The sequence below is a fragment of the Erinaceus europaeus genome, chromosome 10, assembly GCF_950295315.1.
Source record: "Erinaceus europaeus chromosome 10, mEriEur2.1, whole genome shotgun sequence".
Classification (NCBI taxonomy): Eukaryota; Metazoa; Chordata; class Mammalia; order Eulipotyphla; family Erinaceidae; genus Erinaceus; species Erinaceus europaeus.
The window spans coordinates 28,989,524-29,001,740 of NC_080171.1; the positions used below are offsets into that span (position 1 = coordinate 28,989,524).

Below are 12,217 nucleotides of genomic sequence, written 5' to 3' on the forward strand. Positions count from 1 at the left end.
ATCCTGTCTCTGTCCCTGCTCCTATCCCCTGGTTTCTGTCCCTGCCCTCTCCCCCTGGTCTCTGCTCTTGCTCTCACCCCCTGGTCTCTTCCCTACCCCACCCTCTGGTCTCTGTTCCTGTTCTCACCGCTGCCCCCCGTCTATGTCCCTGTCCCCACCCTGTCTGTCAAATTACAATGTGCAAGGACCCAGGTTCAAGCCCCCAGTCCTGGCCCGCAGGGGGAAAGCATCTCTCCCTCTTTTTTTTAAATTTCTTTATTGGAGAATTAATGTTTCAACAGTAAAATACAATAATTTGCACATGCATAACATTTCCCAGTTTTCCATGTAACAATACAACCCCCACTAGGTCCTCTTTCATCCTTTTTGGATCTGTTTATCTCCCCTCTATTCTTAATTTCTGGCTGTCTCTACCCAATAAATAAAGATAATTTGTAAAAAAAAAAAAGATATCAATAGACTTGGGGAAATAAAATTTCATAAACTGATTGTTCTGGGCTGTTGAACACCTGGCTACTGAACACCTGCTCTACCTCCACACCTGTTCCCACTGAACCCTCCTGGGGGTCAGCCTCAACTGGGGGCATGGTCTTACGTTGGGGACAAACTCACTGGTGGGGGACAGACACCCTCACCTGGGGCTATGTCTGTATCTAGGAGGCCTGTGCGGTACTACAGCTTGGTACCAGCAGGAGGTGACAACAAACAGGTAGAGCAGGCTGACTAAATCAGAGACTCTGCGGGTGGAGTCTGTCTGTCTGTCTGTGGTCCTCAAAGCATCCACCTCCATCGACCCCAGGAGAGGCTGGCCTGAACCTGCCCGCTCTCAGGAGCTGCTGGCCTCCAGCTGAGCAAAGCTGCCTGCACATGCCTGGCACCTGAGCACAGGCAGTGCCACTCTGTCCAGTCTACTTGAGTCCCTGGACTAGGATAGTATGAGCGGACTCAGTAGGAGACATGCGTTTCCTCCAGTTCCCAAATCCAAACCCCAGTGCTCAGAAACTGCTCCTGGCTCCATACAGAAAATCCTGGGCCTCAAAGCTGGGCCAGGTCATGAGAAGCACAAGAGCCCAGGCAGCAGGTACCACAGCACGGGAGGTGGGGGCAGAGGGGATACACAGCAGAAGGGCAAGCACGCATGATCAAGTTCAGCATGTACTGTACCCCAGGGGACACAGAAAATGGAAACATGTGAGACTATCCACTGGGCAAAAAGATCTTACTAACAATGGGATGTTGAGGGCGGCATGCCTAACTTTCAAAAGTAATGGAGAGGATGGGGAGGGAGACAGCACAGTGGTTATGCAAGACTTTCATCCCTGAGGCTATCAGTCCCAGTTCTCTACACTGACATAAGCCAGAGCTAACCAGTGCTGGGGGGCGGGGAGAGAAATGGCAGGGAAGTAGGGAGATGGTCAGGAGACAGCCTATCCAATGGAGAATACATTTCATTTTACTTTTTCAAAGATTTATTTATTTGATAGAACAGAGAGAAGTTGAGAGGGGATGGGGAAAGAGAGACACCTGCTTCACCCACTTGTGAAGATCCCCTCCCCAGCCCCAGGCCCCAAAGGTGAGGGCTGGGGGCTTCAACCCAGATCCTTTCGCACAATAATGTGCACTCTACCAGATGTGCTGCCACCTGATCCCAGAGGATACAGTTTACCATGCTCAGGGATCTGGGTTCAAGTCCCAGCCATCGTGAGCGCACATACAAAGGAGAAGCTTCACAAGCAGTGGAGCGGTTCTGTATAGTATCTCCTATCTCTCCCTCTCTGTCTGTCACCCTCTATCTAGTAAAATAAAATAAACAAAAGAGTCTGCCAAGAGCAGTGGAATCTTGCAAGCCTAAAGCCCACTCAGGGGGGGGAAAAAGTAACATGAAATGTTCAAGTTCTGTTAAAATAAAAGACAACAAAAAAGGAGGCTGGGAGGCTAGAGTCCTGGGCCATTCACAAAGGGGAACCTTCACAAGAGATGTAGTGCTGTGGCATCTCTCCTCTCTCTGTCTGGGGCAGTGGGTTGGGGAAGCAGGGAGAGTCCACTTGGAGCAGTGGAATCACACAAGCAGGAAGCCCCAGCAAAGCCCTGGTGGCCAAACATAAATAAATAATAAAAAAGTAAATGTACCCAGGGACAAATGAGCAAATGGCAGGGCAAACCTGCCTTCAGTCAGAGCTTGGGGTTCACAGCCGTGTGCAGACTCACCCGAACCAGCCATTTGTTATATGTTTGCTGGTTTTGAGGAGAGGAATGTAAGGAGGTAAGGGAGGTGGAGAGGGGGCCCACGGCATGTCTCCCCATGAAGGGACCTCACTCTCAGGGACTCAGAAATGAGCCACTTGTGTTTATTGGCAGCAGCCGCTGAGGCCTATCCTGATGAAGCCCAGGGCCTACCCTCCACCCCCCAATAGTGCAGTCTTAAAGCAATGGGTCCCCAAGTCCAAGTGTGAGGAAGCCTGGGCAAGAGCAAGAGCTCCTGTACTGCCATGCCCAGAGGCTCCAGCCACAGATGAAGGAAACCAAGAAGGAGCCACAAAGGGGTTCAGTCCAACCAGACGCTAAAACACCCTCACCCACAGTCACTAACTCTGATGTTGGTATTTGAACACCTAAACAGTGAAGGGGAGCAGAGAGAAAGTGGTAAGAGAGGGACCTAGGAGGTGGTACAGTGGTTAGAGGCTTGGACTTAAAAGTATGAGCAAGGTACCGTGCTTGAGGACCCAGGTTTGAGCCCCCCATCCCCACCTGCTGGGGGGAAGCTGAGTGGCACAGTGGAACAGACTGCAGATGTCTTTCTTTCTTCCTCTCTCTTTTCCTGTCTCACCCTATTTCTCTCTGTCTCTACCATAATTTTTTTTTTAAATGAAAAAATAGTTGTCAGGAGCACTGGATTCATCATGCAGGCACTGAGTCCCAGTGATAACCTGGTGGGGGGGGGAGTCCCAAATCACTGCAATCCCTGGCACTGCATGTGCTAGAGTGATGCCCCAGTTACCACCCTCCCTCTCTCTTGCTAATAAATGCGTTAGTCTTTCAAAGAGAGGGAGAGCTGATGAGAGAGCTCACTTGGATAGTGTGCTGCTTTGTCACGTGCCAGGCTTGAGCCTGGCCCTCATCGAACTGCAGGGAGTTTCAGTGCCGTGATCTCCCTCCCCTTCAGGTAAATAAATAACAAAAAATAAAAGGAGGGAGAATGTAGTAAGAGACCCATATGGGTTTCCGCACGTGGTCCCCAGGCATGGTTGGGGTGTCTGCTGGCCTTCTAGAAAGGTAGTGAAGCTGGGCTCACATCTCCTAGCTCAAAAGAAACTCAGCTGCGCCTGCGTCGCAGTGCATGCCCCAGGGCACTTATACCTACAAGCCAGTGACTACGGCTTCCTCAGACCTGGGCATGCAGAGAGGGCACGTCACTGGCCTGAGAGTGGCCCTCTCCTTAGTAGCCACCCCCACTCCCTGAGTCAGAGCCCAGAACTGACTTCCCAGCCTCAGTCCTTCCCTTGACCCTCTGCCAGAATTCTTGAGTGCCCAGCCACTCTTGGGCTCCCCCAGTTACAGAGGGCATGCTTTCAGGGGGGGACAGCCACCAGTACTGTGATGCAGCAGCTGGAGAGAATGTGTCATCTTGCTGGGAGTGGGGGCGGGGGGAGGAGGCTGTCAGGAGGAGGCAGCTGTGGTTCAGTGGCTCCCTCGCTCCCATTACTCCTTGCTACCAAAGCAGGACACGCTGGGTGGCCTAGTGGATACCCCTCAGTTTTCTAGAGTGATGTCCCCACCATGCTGGGCTCAGGGTCAGAGTTCCAAAGGCCACAGACTAGCAGGTGGCACCATTCTACAGCAAAGCCAGCAAAGGAGATGGAGGCATTGGGGTGCTATACCCTAGTGGAGCAGAGATACTGCTCAGGTGACCCCCCCCAAGGCCAGCCCTGTGGGCACCCCAAGAAGCCAGGCAGTGGTTGTGTCTGAGCAGGAGTCACAGCATAGTGGGTGACCTGGCCCATGGACTACCAGTGACCCTGAGCCGGAGCCATAGCGCTGCAGAAGGGAGAGATGGTCACACCAGCTTCCTGAGGAAGCAGGATGTCTGGCCCACATAGCATGTGCCAGGGCTGATGCTTGACTGAGTCCACATTACACCGGGATTCCAGGCTTGGCAGGGGTGACCCGCTGGAGTGGCAGAGACTCTGGGCTTTCCCACATAAGGAAGGGGCAGCATTCGCTCACTGGCTGGGGGCACCCTATCTGCTCCTGTTCCTCCTCAGGATGCCCCCTCCACCAAGATGCTAGGGACCAGCAGGGAAGGGGTGTCCCATTCTGAGGGAACTGGCCTCAGTGCCTATGTAGGCTTCCCTATGAAGCATAGCCAGAGCATCCACAAATCATCCAACATGCAAAGATGCAACAGAGACCCCAATTCCACAGACCCCTCTCCCCTGTGTAGGGCTGGGGCTCCCTAGGGAGCAACATGTTGGGGAAACACCAAGACAAAGCCTAAGCTGGGAAAGGCAGGCTGACAGCAACCCGGATAAATAGAGGAGGGGGCTACTGGTGGATCAGGACCACACAGATGGCCCTGTGTGTGTGTGTGTGTGTGGGGGGGTGTGTTTCTTAGAGGAGACAGATTCTGGGGCTACACCATTATGGGGGTGTGTGGAGGCTGTTTGTGCTCCAAGTCCAGGCAGATGAAGTCAAATGAAATGAGGACTTCCACCCTGAGTGCTCAGGATAAACCGGCCATTGTCTGCTCCCCTGGGCAAAGGGTGAGGCTGGGAAAGCTGGAGGGCTGCTCCTGAGTCTCTGCCCCCCAGTTCCTTGATCCCTGTCCCCAAGGCTTGCTGAAGGCAGGCTTCAAGACTATATATGCAGATAACCACCTTCAAGACTATATATGCAGATAACCACCTCCATAATGCACTCACACCCCTCACACCTATACACAACCCCACATGAACCCTGGACACCCCCACATACACACATCCACATGCCCCACACGTAGTCTTGCCAAATGCAGCCCCAATTGTACAGAGGACTGTGGGGGTACAGAGTCCCTTCCCATTAGCACTCACCAGCAGTGCGGTCAGCAGCAGGCTCTCCAGCAGCAGACTGACCACTGGCATCCTGTGAGTCCATCTTTGAGGTGCTGGAGGAAGAAGGGAAGTCAGGCTATGACCCAGGAAAGGTGGATCTAGGTCAATCTGTGTTACATGTAGGGGGTCATGGGACCCCAGGTGGCCCTGCTATGAAGACCCAGCTCTGAGTCACGGGGCCATACCAGCCCCACTGCCCAGCAAGTGCCCTTGAACATGTGTAAGTGAGCATGTCAGTTCCACATCCTGCCAGGGGCACCTGATTTCTTTTTCTTTTTAATATTTATTTATTCTCTTTCGTTGGCTTTGTTGTTTTATTGTTGTCGTGGTTGGATAGGACAGAGAGAAATGGAGAGAGGAGGGGAAGACAGAGGGGGGGGAGAAAGACACCTGCAGACCTGCTTCACCGCCTGTGAAGCGACTCCCCTGCAGGTGGGGAGCCGGGGGCTCAAGCCGGGATTCTTACACTGGTCCTTGTGCTTTGCACCACCTGTGCTTAACCCGCTACACTACCGCCCGGCTCCCTACACCTGATTTCTTATTCATTCCTGAACAACATACTCCTGGGCTGCCCCAGTTTCTAGGCACCCCAGAGGAGGTAAGCACTGTGTTACTTGTGTCACTGGAGGAGGTGGGTCCATGCATGGACAGAGTACTCACCTCCTCCAGTGACAAAAGCCCTCAGAACCCTCACGACTGTGCAACTCGCCCCACTCAACCTCTGACAGCTGCAACAGGATGGTGTTGGGCTGCATGGGTGAGGCTGGCTCCCAACAGGGCCGCCCCCTCTGTGGGCCAGGGTGCAGGGGAGGGAGGTGGGAGTTGCTGCCAGGGGTCCAGAGTGGCACTCCAGCAGCCCTACAGGGCAGAGGCATGGGAGCCCAGCTGGCCTCCACCATTCAGCTCCAGAAATTCACATCAGCTCCAGGTCCTGTGCTGTGGCCCTGCCCCCCAATCTCAAAACAGGGGCCCTTGCAGGGGCAGCCCCTGGAGGAAAGCCAGGCCAGACTTCCTGGGAAGAAGGTCATCTTTTTCCTCTTCTTCCTTTCTTTTCTCTACATTTTATTAATTTTTAAAAAATGTTTATTCCCTTTTGTTGCCCTTGCTTTTTTATTGTTGTAGTTATTATTGTTGTTGTTATTAATGTCGTCATTGTTGAATAAGGCAGAGAGAAATGGAGAGAGGAGGTGATGACAGAGAGGGAGAAAGCTAGACACCTGCAGACCTGCTTCACCGTCTGTGAAATGACTTCCCTGCAGGTGGGGAGCTGGGGGTTCGAACCGTGATCCTTATGCCGGTCCTTGCGCTTTGTGCCACCTGCACTTAACCCACTGCACTACCACCCATCTCCCCCATCTTCTTTTTCTTAAAGATTTATTCATATGGGCCAGGAGGTGGAACAGCTGGTTGAGCACACAGAGGGAAGCTTCAGAAACAGTGGAGCAGAGCTGCAGGTGTCTATCCTTTTCTCTTGTCTCTCACCTTTACTAAAAAATAATAATAATGGAAAGAAAATGGCTGTCAGGAGTGGTGGAGTCCTTGTGCAGGCACCAAGCCACTGAGCCCCAGTGATACCCCTGGTGGCAATAAACAAACGAATAGTTTGTATGTTTACTTGTTTACAAGAGAGACAGAACCACAGCATTACCCTGCCATATGCAATGCTGGGGATCAAACTAGTCGGACACTCTATGCACTATGCCACCTCCCCAAAGGTCCTTTTCTCACCCTTCTTCTCTGCTATGCAGAAGTTTCCTGAGATTTTTTTTTCAACCCTTCCTTCACTTTCATTGGCTTATTCGTTTCTGCTCTCTACATGCCCATATAATCCAGCCTTCTCTCTTGCCCTGAGGTGCTTCCTCCCCACCCCAGTGTCTCAGACTTCAGTCCTGCACATTGGTAGATGGGCTCTCTCAGCCTGTACAATCTCAGGGGGTGGGGTTACACTGAAGGATAAGCACTGGGTCGTGTGGCAATGAAGGGCCACCAGGTGTGTACACCAGCACATGTCAGGAGCATGCTCTCTGGCCTCCAGACCCTGTGTCTAACTAACCCTGGGCTCTCCTGGGCTGCCTGTGTACCTGCTTTCCATCATCCACCGCTGGGCCCTCAGGTACCTTCACCTTGTCATGCTCTTGGATCATTGTTAAATTAAAAACCTGTTCTGCATACTGTCACTGGGACTTCAGACTCTGTGATTCCATCACTGCTGATGGACCCCCCCACACACACACACACACATAGAGGAGAGACAAAGAGGAAGAGACAGACACAGAAAGGAGAGAGACTACAGCACTGCTCCTCCACTTGTGATGCCTTCCCGAGGCGCCAGGGACTGGAACCTGGGTCCATACTCATGGTAAAGCACACACTCTAGCAGGTGAGCTATCTCCTGGCCCCTCCACAGGTCATTCTAACAGACTGGGGGGGGGGTGAGTCACCCCAGCCTGAGGTTTTTGGTTCCCCAGCATATAGTTGTCTGTTGGTCAATCAGTCATAGTTCACAGCTTCTCTAGGGCTGGCACAACTTTGGCATCTCATGTCACTTGCCCCAGAGCCCCCAAGCCCCTTTCCTGGACAGCTCAGAGAGGCTTTCTCATGAAAGTGCAGGGGGAGTGGATATGGGGTCCCTGTGGCATCCACAAGTGGGGGTGGGTGGGGGTAATGGCTTCTTGAGGGCAGACAAGACAAAGCAGTGTAGCTGCAGACATGGCCAAGGCCCAGGGCAGGGCCGCTGCTCCACGACCTCTCCCCTGGGCCTGTGTGTTATTTCTTGCCCCATATCCTCATTCTCAGCTGCCCACTGCACCCCCATGTCCTTTCCTCATGAGGACCCAGTGGGACCCCAGCAACTCATCTATCCCAGCACCCCATCTCTATCTGTAATCACTTTCTGTGGTCCCCACAGTTTACTCCTGCAATACGGGAACTGGAAGGGGGACACACCCCAACCATACAGGGTGCTGAGCGTGCTCACCCAACCATTCCTTCATCTCACCTCAGCATGCATGGTCCTGCGGGACCGCCGCCCCCTCCCTGGTGCCAAGGGCAGGTCATTCGTTCCAGAAGCTCTGGAAGTCCCTCTGAGGACCCTCGGGGAATGCACTGGGCACCCTTGCACCTGCCCCCCCCCCCCCCCGTAACCCACCCGTAGGCCTGGGCCTGTGAAAGGCTTCTACATAGATGTAGGCTACACAGAGCCACCCCCAACCAAGTCAACCCGGAACACTAAGCCTAAGTAATGCCAAGACAGGAGCTCTTGGTAGGAAGGAGCCCACCATTTCTCTTGTATCACAAAAGCTGTTAGTGTGTCTCAACCATGGCCTGAGTCAGGCTTCACTGCAGGCTGGCTTGTGAGCGGAGTAAGTTGACTGCTCCCCCTGCCCCCCACACCCGCCTCCCACTCCCACCCCGGCAGAGGCCTCAGTCCCAGCCCCAGCCTGCCCCTGCCACATGCCTTCCTTGCTCTCCACTGCACCCCTCTTGGGGCCCTATGGGGCCTGCTGGGGACATGCTCCGGAGGTCCAGGGCATAGAGCGAGGTCATGGGCCACAGTTCTCCCAGGAGCAGGGCTCCCCGCTCACCAGCGAACACCCACAAAGGCTGGTCTCACGGCCACCAGGCCAGGACAGCCGCCCCCTGAGACCCAAGGGACAGCACAGCCACCAGGCTGCCACACAAGGCGAGGTTAGCGGCTGACTCTCTGGAGCCCTCTGCTGGTGGATGTGGGTGCTGCTCCAGTAGACTGGCCCTTGGACTGGTGACTGTCCACAGGTTGCACCTTGGAGCAGGCCAGGCTCTCTGTCTGTCTGTTGGTCTGTCCTGATGTAGCGGAGGAGACATCTTGTCCCTTAGGCCACTCTGCAGTGAAGCTACCCAGTCACAGCCTCTGATGGGCTCCCTGTGTCCCCCTCCACGTCTGTCTCTTGACTGCAAACTTTTCCTGGGCTTTGTGGGGGGCACTAGGAAGGATCACTTGACAGGCCCATGGTTGGCTGAGCTCCCCAGCATCCCCACCAGCTCCAGGGAGAATCCCAGGTCAGACTGGGCCTCCTGCTTCCTCCTCTGGGCTGAGTTCCTTCACCCCCAACCCTGCCTCCCTGTAGGGTAGGGCTTTCAGCAAGGCCTGAGGAAGTGAGCAGTGACCTCTGACCTCCTGATCACCCTCATTACCCAAGCCCATCCCACTGCACAGGCTGGCCAGGGAAGGGGGGCAGGAATGCCACTTGGGGTACATCCAGTGCATAAAAAGCTGCCTCTCCCCACCCCTTTTGAGCAGCAGGCTCTGGGCCTTTTGACACCCTGCCCCTGACCTCCAGGACAGGTCCCCCACAGGCTCTGTCCAGTTTTTGCACAGTTCAGCACCAACCATCTGGGGCCTCCTTCCCACTCTGGTTTATCCTGGTCCAATTAGTTCTAGGACATCTGGGATCTCTCCACCTCCCTTGGTGGGGTCACCTTTTCTCCTAAGCCCCCCACCCCATGAGGAAGGCCTAAGACCAGAAGACTCCACTCCCAGACTCAGACTCAGCCCCATCCCCACGCCCAACCCCGGGAGTGCCCTACAGAGCAAGAGGCCATGGGGCCAGCTGCCGAGGGCCAGGCCAGAGCCCCTCCAAGTGTTCTTCCTAATTGACCTCATTTTAAATAGAAACATCTGCCTAGAGTGCAAACTGTCTTTGGCTGAGAGTGTGGGAGCATGTCTGTAGCCAGGCAGGACAGCCGGCCTTGTGGGTGGCTGCCCAGGCCTGTCTCAACTTCCATCCACAGCAACCGAGGCCAGTGACGTCTCTGAAAGGCAGAGGAGGGACCAAGAGATAGCGTCATGGGTGCAAAGCACACATTACTATGTGTGAGGCTTTGGGTAGGATCCCTGGCATCACGTGGGGCACCACAGACAGGAAAGCCACAGGCAAGGCCAGATGGTGGAGGAGTGCTGCGGTGTTTCCTCTCCCTGTGCCTCTCCATTCCTCTCCCACCCCCTCTCTAAGCATACAGAACACTCTTTTTTGTCTCTAGCGTTATCACTGGGGCTGGTGCTGGCACTACACATCCACCACTCTTGGAGGCTATTTTGCATTATTTATTATATTATTATTGGATAGGACAGAGAGAAAGTGAGAGGGATGGGGGGATTGGAGAGAGAGAGAGAGAGAGAGAGAGACCTGTAGACCTGTTTCACCACTTGTGAAGTGTCTCCCCTGCAGGTGGGGAGCCAAGGACTTGAACCCAGACACTCGCGTTTAGTACTATGTGTGCTTAGCTGGGTGTGCCACCGTGTGGCCCAGAACACATTGTTAAAAACTGTGCTGGGAAGTCACTTGGCAGTGTCATGCAAGAGACCCCCAACTTGCTTCCTGACGCCGCACCAGAGTAGGAAGAGAGCTCAGGCGGTTTGTGTCCGGTGCTCAGCTGTCTTCCAGCTGCGTGATGACGAAGGGTCTCCAGCCTGTGTGAGAGAACTGGCTGCTTTGTGCTTTCTGCCACATCACAAAGAGGGCTCCCAGGGGCCAGGCGGTGGCGCACCTGGTTGAGCGCACATGTTGCAGTGCGCAACGACCCAGGTTTGAGCCCCCAGCTCCACACCTGCAGGAGGAAAGCTTTGCAAGTGGTGAAACAGTGTTGCAGGTCTCTCTCTCTCTCTCTCTCTCTCTCTCTCTCCCTCTCTGCTACCCCTCCCCTCTTGATTTCTGTCTCTATCCAATGACTAACTAAAGATAATTAAAAATAACAGTTAAGGGAATGGGGCGGTAGTGCAGCGGGTTAAGTGCAGGTGGCACAAAGCAGAAGGACCAGTGTAAGGATCCCGGTTCGAGCCCCCAGCTCCCCACCTACAGGGGGTTTGTTTCACAAGCAATGAAGCAGGTCTGCAGGTGTCTATCTTTCTCTCCTCCTCTCAGTTTTCCCCTCCTCTCTCCATCTCTCTGTCCTATCCAACAACGACATCAACAACAACAATAACTACAACAATAAAACAATGGCGACAAGAGAGAATAATTAAATATAATTAAAAACAAAAGAACATGGACTTAAAAAAAAAAAAGCAAAGAGGGCTTCCTAGGGGAGCACATGGTGCAAGTGCAAAGACCGACGTAAAGATCCTGGTTCAAGCTCCCCACCTCCTGGTTTGAGCCCCCACCTCCCCACCTGCAGGGGGTTTGCTTCACAGGCAGTAAAGCAGGTCTGCAGGTGTCTATCTTTCTCTCTCCCTCTCTGTCTTCCCCTCCTCTCTCCATTTCTCTGTCCTATCCAATAACAACATCAATAACAACAATAACTGCAACAGCAATAAAAAAACAACAAAGGCGGGCAGAGAGTAGATAGCATAGTGGTTATGCAAACAGACTCTCATGCCTGAGGCTCCGAAGTCCCAGGTTCAATCCCCCGCACCACCATAAGCCAGAGTTGAACAGTGCTCTGGTTAAAAATAATAATAATAATAAAAAATTTTTAAAAAGGCAACAAAAGGGAATATATATATATATATATATATATATATATATATAGAGAGAGAGAGAGAGAGAGAGACAGACATCTGCAGCACTGTTTCACTACTTGTGAAGCTTGCCCCTGCAGGTGGAAACCAGGGGCTTGAACCTCAGTCCTTGCACACTGTACGGTGTGTGCTTAACCTGGTGCACTAGCACCTGGCCCCCATGCTTTCTATTTTCTAAATCACATTTTGAGTATCAGTCTGCTTTGTATTCACAGGGGGTGGGGGGAGGAGAAAACCACAGAGGCTTTTTTTTTTTTTACCTCTTCTCATTCTTTTCATTTCAGACAGAAAATAGGGAGAGAGGGAGTCGGGCGGTAGCGCACAAAGCACAAGGACCGGCTGAAGGATCCCGGTTCGAGCCCCCGGCTCCCCACCTGCAGGGGAGTCGCTTCACAGGCGGTGAAGCAGGTCTGCAGGTGTCTATCTTTCTCTCCTCCTCTCTGTCTTCCCCTCCTCTCTCCATTTCTCTCTGTCCTATCCAACAAGGACGACAACAACAATAACTACAACAATAAAACAACAAGGGCAACAAAAGGGAATAAATAAAATAAAAATATATATAAAAAAAGAATAAATTTCCCCAGCTAATTAATGGTTACTGTCTAAGTATCATGTTAGTATAGACTGTTAAAGT

At 53.0% G+C, this 12,217-nt stretch overlaps 1 protein-coding gene across 6 annotated transcripts in view; it reads right to left on the minus strand.

Moving 5' to 3' along the window:
• EXD3 (exonuclease 3'-5' domain containing 3) overlaps positions 1-12,217 on the minus strand; it is a 77,640-nt gene that overhangs the window by 55,489 nt on the left and 9,934 nt on the right. For all 6 annotated transcript variants that reach the window (XM_060199450.1, XM_060199451.1, XM_060199448.1 and 3 more), the window contains exon 2: positions 5,067-5,140. In XM_060199450.1, the coding sequence (XP_060055433.1) occupies positions 5,067-5,130 (64 nt within the window). In that variant the 5' untranslated portion in view covers positions 5,131-5,140. The remainder of the gene's footprint in view (positions 1-5,066; positions 5,141-12,217) is intronic.